At 41.9% G+C, this 17,295-nt stretch overlaps 1 protein-coding gene across 10 annotated transcripts in view; it reads left to right on the forward strand.

The window, feature by feature from the left end:
* OSMR (oncostatin M receptor) overlaps positions 1 to 17,295 on the forward strand; it is a 72,248-nt gene that overhangs the window by 40,695 nt on the left and 14,258 nt on the right. For 4 of the 10 annotated variants that reach the window (XM_029218080.1, XM_029218077.1, XM_029218078.1 and 1 more), the window contains 8 exons: positions 122 to 344; positions 3,055 to 3,234; positions 4,301 to 4,405; positions 5,879 to 6,055; positions 6,670 to 6,837; positions 10,114 to 10,195; positions 11,169 to 11,241; positions 11,567 to 14,278. In XM_029218080.1, the coding sequence (XP_029073913.1) occupies positions 122 to 344; positions 3,055 to 3,234; positions 4,301 to 4,405; positions 5,879 to 6,055; positions 6,670 to 6,837; positions 10,114 to 10,195; positions 11,169 to 11,241; positions 11,567 to 12,142 (1,584 nt within the window). In that variant the 3' untranslated portion in view covers positions 12,143 to 14,278. Of the gene's footprint in view, positions 1 to 121; positions 345 to 3,054; positions 3,235 to 4,300; positions 4,406 to 5,878; positions 6,056 to 6,669; positions 6,838 to 10,113; positions 10,196 to 11,168; positions 11,243 to 11,566; positions 14,279 to 17,295 lie in introns of those variants that run through there. The other 6 variants (XM_029218075.1, XM_029218076.1, XM_029218082.1 and 3 more) reach the window with 5 other exon arrangements.

Genomic DNA, 17,295 nt, shown 5'->3' on the forward strand with positions numbered 1-17,295 from the left:
TATTTTCTCTCTTAAGCTGTTTTAATTAGCCCGGTGTGTGTGTGTGTGTGTTCAATCAAGGGACAGAAACTCTTTTCAGAGGAAAGCCCATTTTGAAATGATTGTTTAATATTTTTTTCAGCCACTATCAAAAGTGCATGCCAACGGGAAGATCCTGTTCTATAATGTAATTGTAGAAAATCTAGACAAGCCATCCAGGTTCGAGGTCCTCTCCATCCCTGCTCCCGCCAGCAGCACAGAACTAACCCTCGATCAGTGTTCTTACCAAATCCATGTCACAGCTCACAACAGTGTGGGTCCTTCTCCTGCTTCCGTAATTGTTGTTTCTGGAGACCCTGGAAACGGTGAGTGTTTTTGGTTTTGTTTTTCTTCTCTAGAAAAGTGTTGATGGTGTTATTAGGCAGAGATGGATAAATCAGAAAGACAGTAATTTGGGGAGACAAAAGATCTAGCTGCCAAACACCGTCCGTCACTTTCTTTGGGTTCAGGCGTGTCAGCGGGTTTCTGGCGCAGTCCTCCTTTGTGTGGGAAGAAGGTTTCAGCCATATCTCAGGGATTCTTCCACCAACTTGGGAAATTGTCTCAAATTTATTCAAATAAATGCAACACCGACAAACAGTCCCAGCTGAGAGTTAGAGATGGTATGAAAGTGCTTTGTGGCTTATGAAACATGAGGTGCATTTATTATATGGCAGAATATTTTGTCAGTCTTGGCCACCTATGAAGAGCCCAGGAACGTTTCTGGACATCATGAGGAGAGCTAGCATCATCTTTCGAGAAGGGCTTTGCCAAAGCTGTGGAATAAAATGGTGATAACTGGCTAAACCCTTAGCCTGTGAGAGACCAAACAAGGTGGAAATGACCTTATGTGTACAATTAATAATGGTGTAAATTTCCTTCTTGGGAGAGCTGTGAAAAGAGGTTGGCTGCACTAACCCCGCCCCCAGCAGTACACACTCTGAGACACTGCACACTTGGACATGACCCAACAGACATCCTAAGGTCATTCATGAACCTTGCAATAATGTCACCCTTCAGTTACTGCTATAAAAATTTTCAGACCCTGCTTGTAGGGTTATGTCACGTTGCTTTATACCTATCATTCAAATTAGGCTTAAATTTAGGTTAAGTGGGCTAGATTAGAGGGTGTTATTATTTTGTTTTATTTACTTTGTTTAAGAACTATCCCGTGTGTCAAGTAAGAAAAAGAAATTGGGATTGTGCCACAGGAGAAAAACTAAGGAGTCACTTAACCTAATCTTTGCTTGTCAAGAACTGTATTAGAGAAGGAAGTGAATAGTTGTATCCTGTCTTTATTAGGGCCGAACGGGAAAGGTGGGCATTTCATTCACCCTGGGGGAGCTGACAGATTAAAAAAACACTGCCTCCAATGAGGCTCAGCTCAAACAACTCTGCTAAACACTATTATCTGTATGGGGTCATCCCTATCTGTGGGTTCCTATCATACCTTCCTTCCCCATGCCCTGCCTTTAGAACCCATTCCTTCACCTTGTGAAGCCCTATCCAGCTTTCCTGATGTGGTCCACATTCTTAAGTCTCTAGAGTGGATAAAGGCACTGACGTGCTCTGAGACAGACCAAGGAGGTTTAGCCAATTCACACTAGAGTGTGAATGACTGAAGAAAAAGAAAATAGATTCCCTTTCTCTTTCCCTCTACCTCCACTCCTCAAAACATACTTGCAATTTTAAAGAAGCAGCTTAGTAAGAGTCATGCTTCTAAGTTTGGGGTGAAATTTTAGTCAGTGTGAATAAGTGAAGTAGAAAATGTCAGTTTTAATATGAAAGAGATTTGTCTCTCTGATGAAGGAAGACAGAGAAGCCATGTGGGTAGGATAGGCACAGGCCTTCTTGGGGAACCTCTCGCCTCATGCCTGGGGCTGCACATTCCTTTCGGTGTTCCCAGCTGGGTGATAATTTGGTGCCCTAGAAAATGTAATAGCATCCTGCTTTCGCATCAATGTTCAGCTCTAATTAGAATTGCCAGATAAATTAAAGATGCCCAGTTAAATATGAATTGCAGAGAAGCAACAAGTACATTTTGAGTGTTAAGTCTGTCCCATGTAACATTTGCGCCACACTGGCTGCCTCTCTGAACAGCTGCTTGCAGGTCCACCCCTTGATCAGAGTCTGATTTCACTCGACTGACCACCAGGGACCACTGCCCTCTGAACAGTGGCAGGCTGTGGAGTTAGCCTCGGAAATAGGAGAAATTCTCATCCCTCAATATCTAGGCTGACCCGCTTGAAATCAGTAGAACTGTAGTCCATTGAGACCATATCACCTTTTTTCCAATTGTCAGACCTTAGGAAAACTACCCTGGTGCATAAAATACGTTGAGGTGGTATCCTAGGTCATAAGTAACGTGCACATCCGTTCATAATCTGGCTTAGTACATACCTGAATTGTTCTTTCCTTTTTTCTCCACACTCACCTCAGTTTCTGCCCCTAAAATCTAGGAGACAGTAGTTAGTTCAGGAGCAGCCAGCATTATGTGGGACAATTAAGCCAAATTATTCATTCATTCAACAGATGATTTTTGAAAGCAGATCAAGTACCAGACACAGTTCTAGGTCAAGGATCAACAACATTTTCGGTAAAGGGGCAGAGAGTAAATATTTTAGGGATTATAGACCAGACAGTCTCCAATCTATATTCTGTATTTTTTGTTTGTTTTTAAAAACTCTTTAAAAATCTTAAAACAAGTCTTAGCTTAAGGGTCATATAAAAACATGCTTCCAAGGCTGGATTTGTCCTGCTGGCGGTGGTTTGCTGATCCCTGTTTTAAGGGCTGACGTCCCTTTGGGTCTCAGAAGATCAGGACAGGGGGCATCTGAAGGGCAGGTGTGAATATTTGTTTGGAGTGAGAGGCAGGAAAAGATCCCTCCTGCCCTAACCCAAGCCCCGTAGCAATTGCAGAGGTAGGGCTTTTACCTGCTAGATACACTGCACGTTCAAGTTTATTTTCTTCTTTAGATATTTTTGCAAAATGTATGATTAATTAAATCTGAAGCATTGCCCTCTTTGTATGTACAGAAGAGGCTGAAAAAGGAAGAGTTAACGGCACAGAGGATGGATTTTCTGTGTCTTGGAAACCCCAATCCGGAGATGCCACAGGCTATGTTGTGGAGTGGTGTGATGGTCCCCAGGACCTGCCCTGTGTTCTCCAGTGGAAAAACCTAGGCCCCAATACCACAAGCACAGTCATTCGCTCGGGTAAGAAGAACCTTCTGTATTACCATGCTGCTCCATTCACCTGGCAGCAACTTCAACAGGGGTTTCTGGATCATCTCAGATACTTTGTGCTCAACTGATAACTACAAGTCCAGCGTGGGTCTTGGAGTTCCAATTTTGCAGTGATGTGGTCTAAGTTTTGACCTTTATATCTACTTTTACAGAGACTATCTGGACCAAAGGCTGGAATAGGTGTTCATGAGTTTCATGAATTTGTTCAGCAGTGAGTCAGCAGTCTCAAATGAATGGCAGAGGGACATTATAACAGTTGTTCTGAGAGCTTTTACAAAAGCAAAGAAGTGTGTGGATTTGGGAAACATGGGAGTAGAGCTGATGGGAGTCAATTATCAACTTCAGTTTCAATGGAACATATAGAACTTGGTCTCTTTCCTCCCACACTGGATTTGTCATTTCGAGATTACTAGTGTAGCAGTTCAAGGAGCCTAGGTTTGTGGCTTGATTAGGGGTGGGGGGTGGGGGGTGGGGTGTTGGTGGCGCCATCTGCTGGACTCAAGATAAAGATGTGGGAATTGTCCGGGTCCAGAGGGTGATTGATGAGACTCCAGGAGGGCATTCAGTGGCTGGTGGGGAGTGAGAAGGGGAGTCTTCCCTTGGCTTGAACAGTGTCAATGGCATGGTTCAGAGGTGTGGGGTGAGGGGAAAGTGACGTACTGGAAGCAAATCTTCCAGATGCTTGCCCTTCATGGGCAGAGAGAAGGCCAGTCGCTGGCAGGGGATTTGGAGTCAAAGGAGAGTTTTACATGGTTTTCTGTGTCTGGTTGAATTCTGCGCCCAGTTGCATGCACGTGGATAAGGGCATGTTTGCGAGCTCTTGATCAAGAGGACGACGTAGAGGACAGTCGCCCAGACTTCGTCGGAAATGCTGGAGGATTCAGGGGAAGGAGGGAAGATGGTGGCGATGAAGGGCAGAAACCCCGAGGAGGAAATTCTTAACGGGACACAAATTCATTTTTCATTCTTCTTCTTTTCAGAAGTAAAGAGAATGGCATCCTGTGCTATTGAAAATCTGTTGACTTTTCTTCTCTAGGTGCTTTTAGACCAGGGGTTCGATACAACTTCAGAATTTATGGAATTTCTACCAGAAGGATGGCTCATTTATTAGAGAAAAAAGCAGGATACTTGGAGGAACTGGGTAAGTTTAAAGCATTTAATGTGTCCATTGTTCAGAACAATCCAGAAACTCTTCACTTTGGGTTTAGGAAGATTACAGCACCTTTCCTAATTTTCAGTGTCCTGTTTATTCTGGCAATGGGGTTTTTTAAAAAGTTATTTTTTAATCATACAAATAGAAAACATTTTCATTAAAGACAACTTATAAGATGTTATGCAAAAGAAGACAAAATGATTGCTAATTTTACCACCCAAGGGCAAATACCCAGAGTTAATATTTTATGTGTATCCTTTCTCAGTACAGATATACACTTTTAAATAAACAAGGGATCTTTTTTATTACTACTCTATGCAGTTTTATAAAGTGCTTTTTGACTCATGTCACTAAGTAATATTTAACTGTATCAGTTTTTAGTACTGCAAAGTGCCTCATGGTTTGCATATGTCAAATCACCTGTCGTTGGACTTTTAGGATGATTACAAAAATATTTCTCAATTAAAAACTATAAAATTCACCTTCAGTTATGTTGCAGTCTCAAATACTCAATCTCTCTCTTCTTTCTTGGCCAAATCTCTTATGCCCTATCTGACTCACCATCATTTTAGCTGAATCTTTGTTCATTGCTCTGATAATGGTTTTTCAACAACGCCCCGGAAGTAGAATACTCGAGCCAAAAGGTTTGAACTTCTTAAATACAATTTTATAATTTTTAAGACTTTTGGTAGATATTGTGAAATCGCTGCCCCCCCAGAAATTGTACCATGATCCCACCAGCAGTGTGGGGGAGTTTTGATCCTCCCATGTGGTTGCTAATTCACCTTCTCGGCATCCAGGGTCTCACACCCACTGGAAGCTGGGCAGCTGTGTCCTTGATTGCCTCTCAGCAATCAGACCAGTTCTTGGGGTTCTCCGTTGGGTGGGAGCTACCCCAGACAGGCAGGAAGGGTATGTTGTGTGTTTTGGCGGACATAGGCCAGGTGTGCACCAGCGTATGTGCTGAAACAGGCTCTCAGGGAAGCCTCAGAATAAATGCTTTCCAATTCTCCCTGTGACACCTGGACAATTGTGCACTGCTACCACTTGGGAACTAGAGTTCTTCAAAGTTGCCCATACCTCTTCAAACATAACCCTTCCTCCTCCTCCCTTCCTCCCTACTTCAGTTCATCTTCCCAAACACTGTTGAGAATTCAGACTCAGAATGAAGTCTAGGAAAGCCTTTCTTTTTTGCTGTGTGACCTTGCCAAGTTACTGAGTCTCTCTGGGCATCCATTTCTACACCTGAGAGATGTAAGGCTTGAACAAGATGATTGCTCAACTCCTTCCCAGCTCTCACGAGCTAAGTCAGGGCGTACATCCTCTAGAAAAAAAGATGAGACTCCTTCACTTGGCACATACGCCTACAGAGTGGGCCGTGGTTCTGCTTTCAGTTTACACCAGTGCAGTGAGACTCTTACCAAATCGTAAATCTTACATTATCCCAACTTCCTTTCCTAGCTCCTTCAGACAACCCTCAAGTGGTCATGAGTAAGTTGACCTCCCACTCCTTCACTCTGAGTTGGAAGGATTATTCCACTGAATCCCAACCTGGCTTTATACAAGGATACCATGTCTACCTGAAACCCAAGGCGGGGGAGCAGTGCCACCCGGCATTTGAAAAGACAGTTCTTCCAGGTGACTTTTTTTTTTGGTCTGTTTACCGTTTCAAGGTCTCATTATTTGAAATCATTGGAAAGGCTGCCGGCCGTCTCTGACTGTGGCCAGGCTGAATTCTGTGCTCACGTGCTTTTATGATGGAATGGTGTTCTTAAACAAATTAGTAGGGTGGACAAGACCATGGGGGCCAGGATTTTAACTTACTTAAAAACAATGTGGCCCAGTATTTTTAGAAGCACCTGAAATACCCTCAGCTCCTTAAGAAAACCTACCACTTAGGAAACATTCTTGCTAACCTCATTTTTTCTTTGACTTCATTAAAGTTTATTAAAATGTATATCTAAGAAGCACTGGCAGGCTCTTACTCTCTCTCTGGCAGGTCTGAGTGCTTCCCCTGGATCAGGAACATCCCTTGTTTAGTGGGGTGCTTGCTTTGCTTGCCGTCTCCCGAATATTTTACCAGTGTCCCCAGTGTGATGAAATTATGATTTCATTTTTGGTTGGTTTAGAAATGTTGGCAGTGCCAAGTCAACAAGAGTATTAGTGCCCCACTGTCTCACAAGATCTTTATCACGCTCTTAATAGTTTTTTCTTGAAAAAAAAAAATTTTTTTTTTTTTTTTAAACTCACAGAGGATTCAGTTTGTTGCAAATACACAATTGACAACCCGGAACAAAAGACATTTGTTGTGGAAAATCTACAGCCGGAATCCGTCTATGAGTTTATCGTCACTCCTTACACAAGTGTTGGCGAGGGTCCCCTGGATGCCTTCACAAAGGTCACAACTCTGGATGAATACTGTGAGTTTCTCCAAATCAAAACTCTTAGCAGTTCTTGGGAAACTGACAGATGACACACACCATGGGCATGGGTTTTGTCTAGATTGGGAATTTTTAAACCTTTCTTCTCTTTCTGTGTCTGTCTCTTTCTTTCTCTAGATGAAACTCACCAAAAAAAAAAAAAAGGAAATGTTACGCAGAATCCCACTACATAAAATAGATAAGAGTGAAGCTAATCCAACTGATCTATAACCTGGAACCTTCCTCTTGCCTCTCTTTGGCCCCTGAGGCACTTCTCTGGAACTCAGTCCCAGAATAGTTTGAAAATCACTGATGGTGTATTTTAGTGTTGACTTGGGAAGAGCCTTGTGAGTTCTGTCTGCAAGAGGGGTGGGGATGCTCTTCTCAGCAGAACTGCTGTCTGCAGCCAGCCTTCTGGCTGGTTTCTCTCAGTGGCAAATTACTGGCTTCTTGACCTTGCGTCTCTGGGGGTACTAGAAAGTATGGTGGGGCAAGCAGTGTTGGTTCACGAACCCGGTGTTTGCAGATTTGATGGGGAAAGGGTGAGATAAAGAGAGCCATCCTTTCAAAATGCATTTGTCTTGAAAGATGGAGAAAGAAGAGGAAGGGAGAAGAATGGCAGCTTACTAGTAAATAAGATTCTGCTGGTAAATCCTGCCCTCCAACAAAGAGGAAGGTGGTGGGAGAAAACAGATACTGACGGAGGAAAGCGGGGAAAGTAGGTAGCAGATAGGCATCATAGGAGGTCCACGCTGGAAAGGACCTCTCGAGATACGCCTCCATGAAAAACAAATAGGCTAAAATATCTGCCTGAGTTGCCAAGTAGCATAAGGTGGGGCTCTGGGGATGGGGTGGGCTCGTCACGTAGAACCACTGGACCTGGCTGCCTGACTGGTGATGAGGATGCCCAGGACCACAGTGGCAGGTTGGGGCTGAAACATGGCCCCAGGTCTCTAAGCCAAAGGCCAGAACTCTCATAGTCAGGTTAAGATTTCAGTCAACAACTCACATTACTTGAGCACGCTTGCCATTTTAGAGTTAATTTTAAATTTATTTTCAGGCTGTTTTTCTTCCAGCTTCAGTATTTACTTGGCTGGTAGAGGTGTGTGTATGAGTATGTGTAAGACACACACACACACACACACACACACACACATAAAACATATGATTATCTTTATCTCAAGTATATTTTCTAGACTTCATTTATCTCCCTTACGCATGAGAAACCTCCTTAGCCTTGGCTGTGACTCGATTATATTGATTATTATGAAAAAGTAAACTAAGTTGCTGCATAATTGCAGCAGTGAGAATGACAGTCCACAGTTAGAAAAATAGTATGGAGGACTCACAAATGCAATGGTGAGTGACAGAAGCCGGGCCCCGCTCTTGCTGCACAATTCCACCCATAGAGTATAGACAGAGGCAAATGCTGTTTATGTGGTTGAAAGGCAGGCTAGTGGTTACCGTGGGAGGGGAAGATGCCTGGATGGGGACACTGGGGGACTCTCGGGGGAGCTGGTAACGTTCTTTTTCTTGATCTGGGTACTGGTTACGTGGGTACGTTCAGTTTGTGAAAACTCATTGAGCTGTACACTTAGGAGCACTTTTCCGTATGCACATATTATACTTCAACAAAAAGTTTAGCAAAGCCTGTCTGAAGTTTGGAAACTACTATGGGTAGCTCCCCAGGCTTCTTCTCAGATACATTACAAATTCGTAATTTAACCAAATTTTAAAACCAACTGTAGTCATCAAAAGTACTGCTCTTGAGAGCAAGGTGTTCTTTTTTTTTTTTTTTTTTAAACATATGTGTACTGATTTATTTTTATTTATTTATTTTTGGCTGTGTTAGGTCTTCGTTGCTGCATGCAGGCTTTCTCTAGTTGTGGTGAGCAGGGGCTACTCTTCACTGCGGTGTGCGGGCTTCTCATTGCAGTAGCTTCTCTCGTTGTGGAGCACGGGCTCTAGGTACACAGGCTTCAGTAGTTGTGGCACGTGGGCTCAGTAGTTGTGGCACAGGGCTCTAGAGTGCAGGCTCAGTAGCTGTGGTGCACGGGCTTAGTTGCTCTGTGGCATGTGGGATCTTCCCAGACTCGAATCCGTGTCCCCTGCATTGGCAGGTGGATTCTTAACCACTGCGCCACCAGGGAAGTCCAAGAGCAAGGTGTTCTTTAGTGGTGTCAGGAGGAGTTTCTTTCGCCTTACCTGGTGTCAGGGATAATTTTAGGCCAGTTGTCGAGGTGCTTTCTCTGCCACCCTCTTACCTTCCCATGTCCTTTTCTCCAGAGCCCTGTGCTTCCTCAGAGCACTGGGTTGGGCCTGCCCTCCCTGACAAAACTCCAGCGTTATCCACCAGCACCACAAGTCAGGCCCCATTCCTGCAGGACAGCTGTGGAGGGGGATGAGGAGGGCAGGGAGGCAAAGGGATTGAACAGGAATATATGTACATGTGAATGACTGTCAGCCTCCAAACCCCTTCGTGCGATTTGCTTTTATAAAAGAGGATGTTTACCAACCCAGCTGAAATATTCTTTGGCGGATTTGCAAGCAGTGAGACCAGGAAGATGGGCATTTATGAAAATGAAGTACAGGTTGACATATCTGAGAAATAAAAATAGAATAATTATCCCGGCTGATGACTTAGGTAATTTTCTCAGAGCCTAACTAGAAGGGGTGCATTCATCAATTTTTGACATGTAATAAAATACCTCAAAATCTCAATGGCATACAAAACTAAATCTCTCTTTTCATGCTCCTGGCTTGGCTCATGTAGGCTGGGCCAGGTGGGACTCCAAGCTTCAGGCAGGTTTGTTCCATGTAGGTTCACCCTGAGGCTTAGGCTGAAGGGACAGTGGCTCTGAGGGACCAACTCTTCTCAGAGTGGGTCACAGGAACACAAGAGAGCAAGCCAACTACAAGCACACTGAACGCAGCTACCAACCAGCATGACCACTCCCATTGGCCAAACCAACTCACGTGGCTAAGCCCACAAGTCAAGTGTGTGGAGTGTAATTCTCATACAGGGAGGGAGTAAAGAATGGGGAGTAATGATCCAGTCTGTCAGGAGAGGTATGGGTTTGAGTCACAAGTGTTGAGAGCAAATGGTTCCCTGTGTTGGCTGGTTGGTCTCACTGCCCTGTCCCCCAGCAGTCAGACAGAACTCATATTGAACCTTGCACAAATGGAGTTTTGAGGAATAAAAGACATGTAAAACTATTTTTATTCCTTTGAGGGAAAAGCAGTCATTAAAAATATCCCTTTCTTTTTCCTCTCCAGCCCATACACTGGTACACATCATCCTGCCCATGATTTTCTGCATTTTGATCGTCATGATAATTTGCTACTTAAAAAGTCAGTGGTAAGTGTGCGGGGAAGGTTTTTATCCAAGAAGGAGTCAAAGAAAAATCTAGAAAGGAGATAGAAGTCACACCTGATAATATGAGGAAAAGTGCTGAAAAGGAAAGAACAAAGGAGGATTTGGTGGAAATATGATAAGTTTTAAACAATCTTGTTTATCAACAGATAAGCAATAAATCAATACATAAGGAAACTAGACTTCCCTGGTGGCGCAGTGGTTAAGAATCTGCCTGCCAATGCAGGGGACATGGGTTCGAGCCCTGGTCTGGGAAGATCCCACATGCCGTGGAGCAACTAAGCCCACGTGCCACAACTACTGAGCCTGTGCTCTAGAGCCCGTGAGCCACAACTACTGAGCCTGTGTGCCACAACTACTGAAGCCTGCGCGCCCTAGAGCCCATGTGCCGCAACTACTGAGCCTGTGCTCTAGAGCCCGTGTGCCGCAACTACTGAAGCCCTTGCGCTCTAGGGCCCACGTGCCACAACTACTGAGCCTGCGTGCCGCAACTACTGAAGCCTGCGCACCTAGAGCCCGTGCTCCGCAACAAGAGATGCCACTACAATGAGAAGCCCACGCGCCTCAACTAGAGATAGCCCGCGCACAGCAACAAAGACCCAACGCAGCCAAAAATAATAATAATAAGGATACCAACTATTCTAAAATGTTGCCAAATTTGTTCATAGCAATAGCTAATATTTATATTTCACTTACCATGTACTTGGAAGTGTTCTAAGTGCTTTACATATAACAATTCATTTAATGCTTCCAACATCACCATCACCACCGTAATGATCTCCATTGAACCAGTAAGGAAATTAAAGCATAGAAGGGTTAAAAAGCTTGCTTAAGGTTACAGTGTTCATGAGTGATTGACAGAGCACGGATTGGAACCCAGGAGTCTGACTCCAACGTTCTCACTCTTAACCATTCCGCTATATTGCAAAATTCAGTCTCATTTTCACTGTTTTTCTAGGCTGAAGGAGAAGTGTTATCCTGATAGTCCAAACCCTTACAAGAGCAGTGTCCTGTCATTAATAAAATCCAAGGTAAATGCTGGGAAATTGTATGGATACTCATATGCTTGTTAAAGACCAACCCAGGGCTGGGGCTATAATAATCATACACTCCTAGACCTTCTCAGGAAGATGTCACAAAGCAAAAGCCTCTTCTGCTCCCATAGCCATGAAAGGGTTGAACACAACTTTGATATCTTCTGTCGGGGTATCTTTTGGTTTTCAACATCACCTCCAGTTAACTTGTGACCAGGATAAAACAACAAAAACTGAAGCTCTAAGTGCGTTTCACATACTTTATATACTGTGATACACACACACACACATTATCTTTGCACATTTTTTGTTTCTGTTCCAGGAGAATCCTCATCTAACAATAATGTATGTCAACGACTGTGTTCCAGATGCTATTGAAGTTATAAACAAGCCCGAAGGGAGTAAGATACAGTTCTTAGGCACTAGGAAGTCACCCACAGAAACTGAATTTACTAAGCCTGCCTACCTTTACCTCCTTCCGACGGAGAAGAACTACTCTGGCCCTGGACCTTGCATCTGTTTTGAGAACTTCACCTATAATCAGGCAGCTTCTGACTTTGCTTCTTGTGGACATTTCCCAGTAACCCCTCAAGCCCCACCACATCAGCTGGGACCACTGACTTCACCTGAAAATTTACTAAAGGCACTGGAACAAAACTACATGAATTCCCTGGGAGAAATCCCAGCCGGAGAAGCTAATTTGAATTATGTGTCCCAGTTGGCTTCACCCACCTCTGGAGACAAGGACAGCCTGCCAACAAATCCACCAGAGCCAGCACTCTGTTCAGAGTATAAAATGCAAACGGCCATACCCCTGGGTCTTGCCTCCGCTCCCCCAAGTGAGAACAGCAGCCTCTCCTCCACTACCCTTTTAGGTCAAGGGGAACACTGCCGCTAAGCAGTGTACCCATTTCGTATCCTTACGCTACACAGACCCTAGGAGCAGCATAGCTGGCACCATTCCATCACCAGATACCTCAGGGCTTAATCCCAGTGAGCTATCATCACCATTGTCAGGTCTGATTGATTTATATAATCTTGCTAGGTTTTGAAGGTCAGAAGCTATGAAACTTAACATTCATCCTTGGAGCAGGCTCACTGTAGAAATGGCAGGATCATGGGAACAGGCTTACCTTGCTGCTGCGAGTTCCACGTTCACCTTTGCAACAGCAGACTTGGCACTTGACCTTAAAGGGATAGACCCCATCCACTCAGTACTGGACAGGTCCTTGAAGTTCAGTTTTTGGTAAGAAAGTATTTCCATTAAGTTTTACCCCACATTTAATATCTCAAGAGTAAAGGAACTAGACTTCAGGCTTTAATAAAGGCTACAGAAGATTCGTTACTGGAGCATAAATTGTCAATGTTAATTTATTCTGGGTGTGTTTAATGAAGTCGCAGATATTTGAGACCAAAACAGATTTTAGACTTGCCTTGAAGTGATGATAATTTGTAGTTCATTGATGTAGTAAAATGAACTCTTCCTATTAGACCTTATCTAATAGGTAAGACATGCGAATGAATCGATGAGATCTCCACAATTGTCCTGTTTAGTTTACCACGGTTAAAGAGTGGGACTGGCATGGAACCCCTGCCTCAGTGTCAAGATTATAGCACTCCTACTTAGTAGGCATGTCTTCTACCACAACTTTTGATGACTACCTCAGAACAGATAAAAGGATAATGTCATTAATTCCATTCACATTTATGGTTCCTCTTTTTTTCAAGAACTCTGGTATATAAATGACCTATTTTCAGTAAGCATCTTTTGGACTCTGCAGTAGGCTGTCTGGGTCAAGATAATGCCTTCACTGGCTCCTTATATTCCTATTATGCTAACATAATAAAGTGAAACCTCATTGTTGAACATCATTTAGATATAACTGCAAAAGGCTAAATGGAGTGGGAACTCCTGTAGTGGCTCAGCAGCAGCTTTGTCCCTTTGAACCAATATATGCAAAGCACATACCTGGTACATAGTAGGTGTTCAATCATGCTAGAGTTCTTTTCACTTCTTTCTGCCCGACAACCCTTAATGTTTACTTACCACACTTCTAAACAAGCATAATTAGGGGCTCCTTTTTCTTTGTTGTGGTGGACATGACGCTGCCTGTGCTTCTGGTACCGAATGCCCTGCGCTGTGCCATTCCACACTATGAAGAATGAGAGAGAAGGAGCCACAGCTGAAAGGAAGATGGCTGTCAACTGACCTAAATATACACAAACCCGGACTTCTGTTCAGGCTTTTCAACTTTTTCCTTCTATATAACTAAGCCTTTGGCTGAATAATGGGCTATGTACACCTAACATAGTACAAACAAGTATCTTGATTAAGAGTTCTGAGAAGACTCTGGGGCCAGTATTGTTATCATTTAGCCTCTTTGAGTTTGTCATGATGCAATTATAAAAGTACATAGAAACATCAATGACAGTGATGATTGATTTGTAAATAGTATCTTTCATAAAGATTTTCTTTAAAAAAAATAATCCACAAAACCTTGAAGGCATTTTTGTTGCAATAAGCTTTAATTAAAATATTTCACCATTGCATTATTTTGTTTTCTCTACCTCAATGAAATGAAAACCTTAACAATTATTATAGCCGATAAATAAGCTTACTAGAAATGTAAATTCCTGGGTACCAGTCCAAATCTCATAACCAGAATCTCTGTGGTCCAAGGCCTGGAATCCATATATTTCATAAGTTCCCAGGCATTCAGATGCACACTTGACTTTGAGAATCATTGGTCTAAGTCAAACGAAGATGCCTTTCTGAAATATAACGACATACCAATAGGAAATGCTGGGCTATATAACTTTGTCCTTACAGTATCACTATGACTATAGTTTTGGCTGTAAACATTCTTCTCCCATCTTTGTAGATAACCAAATAACTTAGTATTTGAAACCTATATGCCATTTAACAGCATCATTTTAAGAAGTGTTATTCAGAAACTTTGAAATTTGTATTCATGTGTCAGAATTATTGCGATTAAAAAAAAACAACTCATGGAGAATTTCAAATATATACAAACGGAGAAGAGTTTAACAAACCCTTATGTATTGTCATCAATCCGAACAGCCACTAAACCATGTTTATTTTAGTCCATCTGTACTCTTATTCAGTCTCCCTCCTGATATGATTTTGAAGCAAATCATTTCATCTGTAAATATTTGTTTCTCTAAATAGGCTTTACTTTTTCTAATATAGCCATAATACCTTTTAAAAGATCATACCTATCAAAAAATCAAACAACCCAATCAAAAAATGGGTAGAAGATCTAAATAGACATTTCTTCAAAGACATACAGATGGCCAAAAAGCACATGAAAAGATGCTCAGCATTGCTAATTATCAGAGAAATGCAAATCAAAACTACAATGAGGTATCACCTCACACAGGTCAGAATGGCCATCATCAAAAAGTCTACAAACAATAAATGCTGGAGAGGGTGTGGAGAAAAGGGAACCCTCCTACACTATTGGTGGGAGTGTATATTGGTACAATGACTATGGAGAGCAGAATGGAGCTTCCTTAAAAAGCTATAAATAGAACTACCATATGACCCAGCAATCCCACTACTGGACATATAGCCTGAGAAAACCATAATTCAAAAAGATACATGCACTCCCCAATGTTCATTGCAGCACTATTTACAATAGCCAAGACATGGAAGCAACCTAAATGTCCATCAACAAAGGAATGGATAAAGAAGATGTAGTACATATATACAATGGACCGCTAGCCATAAAAAAGAACGAAATAATGCCATTTGCAGCAACATGGATGGACCCAGAGGTTATCATACTAAGTGAAGTAAGTCAGAGAAAGACAAACATGGTATCACTTATATGTGGGATCTAAAAAAAGCTGATACAAATGAATTTATTTACAAAACAGAAACAGACTCACAGACTTCAAAAACAAACTTATGGTTACCAAAGGGGAAAGGTGGGGGGGTGGGAGAGATAAATTAGAAGGTTGGGATTAACATATACACAATACTATATATAAAATAATCAACAAGGACCTACTGTATAGCACAGCGAACTCTATACTCAATATTCTGTAATAACCTACATGGGAAAAGAATCTAGAAAAGAATGGATATATGTATACATATAACTGAATCACTTTGCTGTACATGTGAAACTAATACAACATTGTAAATCAGCTATACTCCAATATAAAATAAAAAATTAAAAGAATTAAAATTTAAAAAAAAATCACATCTAAAACCTAGTTAGTAATATTCCTTAGCAATATCAGGATATTTTGATGGTGGGAAAAACTGGCAAATAATGACCTACAAATAAATAATGCCTCGGCCTGGTGACTGGTCCTCAGCTGCAGGTAGATAGGCTGGGAGCAGGGACCTAGTCACATAGCAGAGCTATGGACCTGCTGAAAGTGCCTGCTGACATTCCAACAGCTGACTCACACTAATTCTAGTGAAACTAATTCTCCACTAGAATATGATTAAGAAAATCAGGTTGAATTAGACAACATCAAATATTTCTTCTAAGAGCTCTGTGGAAAGATTAGCTGACTTTCAAAAAAATTACAAAACATACTAAACATTTTGCATAAAGTAGGACTTTGAAAATCTTTGAAGAGGTACTTCCCTGGTGGTCCAGTGGTTAAGACTCTGCAATTCTACTGCAGGGGGATGCGGGTTCAATCTCTGGTCGGGGAACTAGGATCCAAAATGCCAAAAGGTGCGGCCAAAAAAAAAAAAAATTAAAACCTTCGAAGAGATACAACAGACGATTAAAAGCCTTCAAAATTAGCAGTTAAAATAATACTTAACAATGACTAAATACATTCAATTTAAAGGATTAAGCAAATGTAGTTGTCTTTGTCCTCTAAGCATTAAAGAAACAAAGTTTTAGTACATTTTGGGTTTTTTTGAAATCAATACAAAATTAGTTGCTATGGTTTGAATGATGCCCCCCCCCAAATTCCTATGTTGAAATCCTAACACCCAAAGATGATGGTATTAGTAGATGGGGCCTTTGGGAGGTGATTAGGTCAGGAGGCTAGAGCTCTCATGAATGGGATTAATGCTCTTATAAGAGATGCTACAGTTTCCTAGTCCCTTCTGCCACGTGAGGACACAAGACACAAGAAGTCTGGGACCTGAAAGAGGGCCCTCACCCAAACATGTTCACACTCTGATTTCAGACTTTCAGCCAACAAAAGTGTGAGAAATAAATTTGTTGTTTATAAACTGCCCAGTCTGTGGTATTTTGTTACAGCAGCCCGAATGGACTAGGACAGTACTTTTTTAAAAATTTTTTTAAACTTTTTATTTTGTATTGGAGGATAGCCAATTAACAATGTTGTGATAGTTTCAGGTGCACAGCCAAGCAACTCAGCCATACCTATACATGTATACATTCTCCCCCAAACTTCCCTCCCATCCAGGCTGCCAGGTTGCCACTGAACAGAGTTCCCTGTGCTATACAGTAGGTCCCTGTTGGTTATTTTAAATATAGCAGTGTGTACATGTCGATCCCAAACTTCCTAACTATCCCCTTCCACACCCTTCCCCCCTGGTAACCATAAGTTAGTTCTCTAAGTCTGTGAGTCTGTTTCTGTTTTGTAAATAAGTTCATTTGTATCGTTTCTTTTTAGATTCCACACATAAGGGATATCACAGGATATTTTTCTTTCTCTAGGACAGTAATTTATATACCAAAGAGTTTTAAAAAATTAAACAAACTGTCTGAAGTTCAGCTATATCATCACAGTTTTCAGAGGTGAGCTGTGTGATGATGGTTAAGCGTGCTTTTAGTTTATTTGGGGGCCAACTACGTTTTTGTTGAAAAACAATAGTAGAAGGCAATATGAAAATGATACACATGTGCTTAAAAACCAAACTATCCAAAACAAATCTATTTCTGAATACATTTTACCACATTTAATCAACTGTAACAGACCCTAGCTTTGACATTGAATTTTATTCTCCAGGCTTGTAATTCCCCTTGTGGTATTTTCTTTTGCCACTAGGTGGCTGTAGGTTAGCTTCCTTGATCCAGGCCAGTTTCT

This window comes from Monodon monoceros, unplaced genomic scaffold, assembly GCF_005190385.1.
Source record: "Monodon monoceros isolate NGI ecotype Baffin Bay Population unplaced genomic scaffold, NGI_Narwhal_1 Super_Scaffold_12, whole genome shotgun sequence".
Taxonomy (NCBI): Eukaryota; Metazoa; Chordata; class Mammalia; order Artiodactyla; family Monodontidae; genus Monodon; species Monodon monoceros.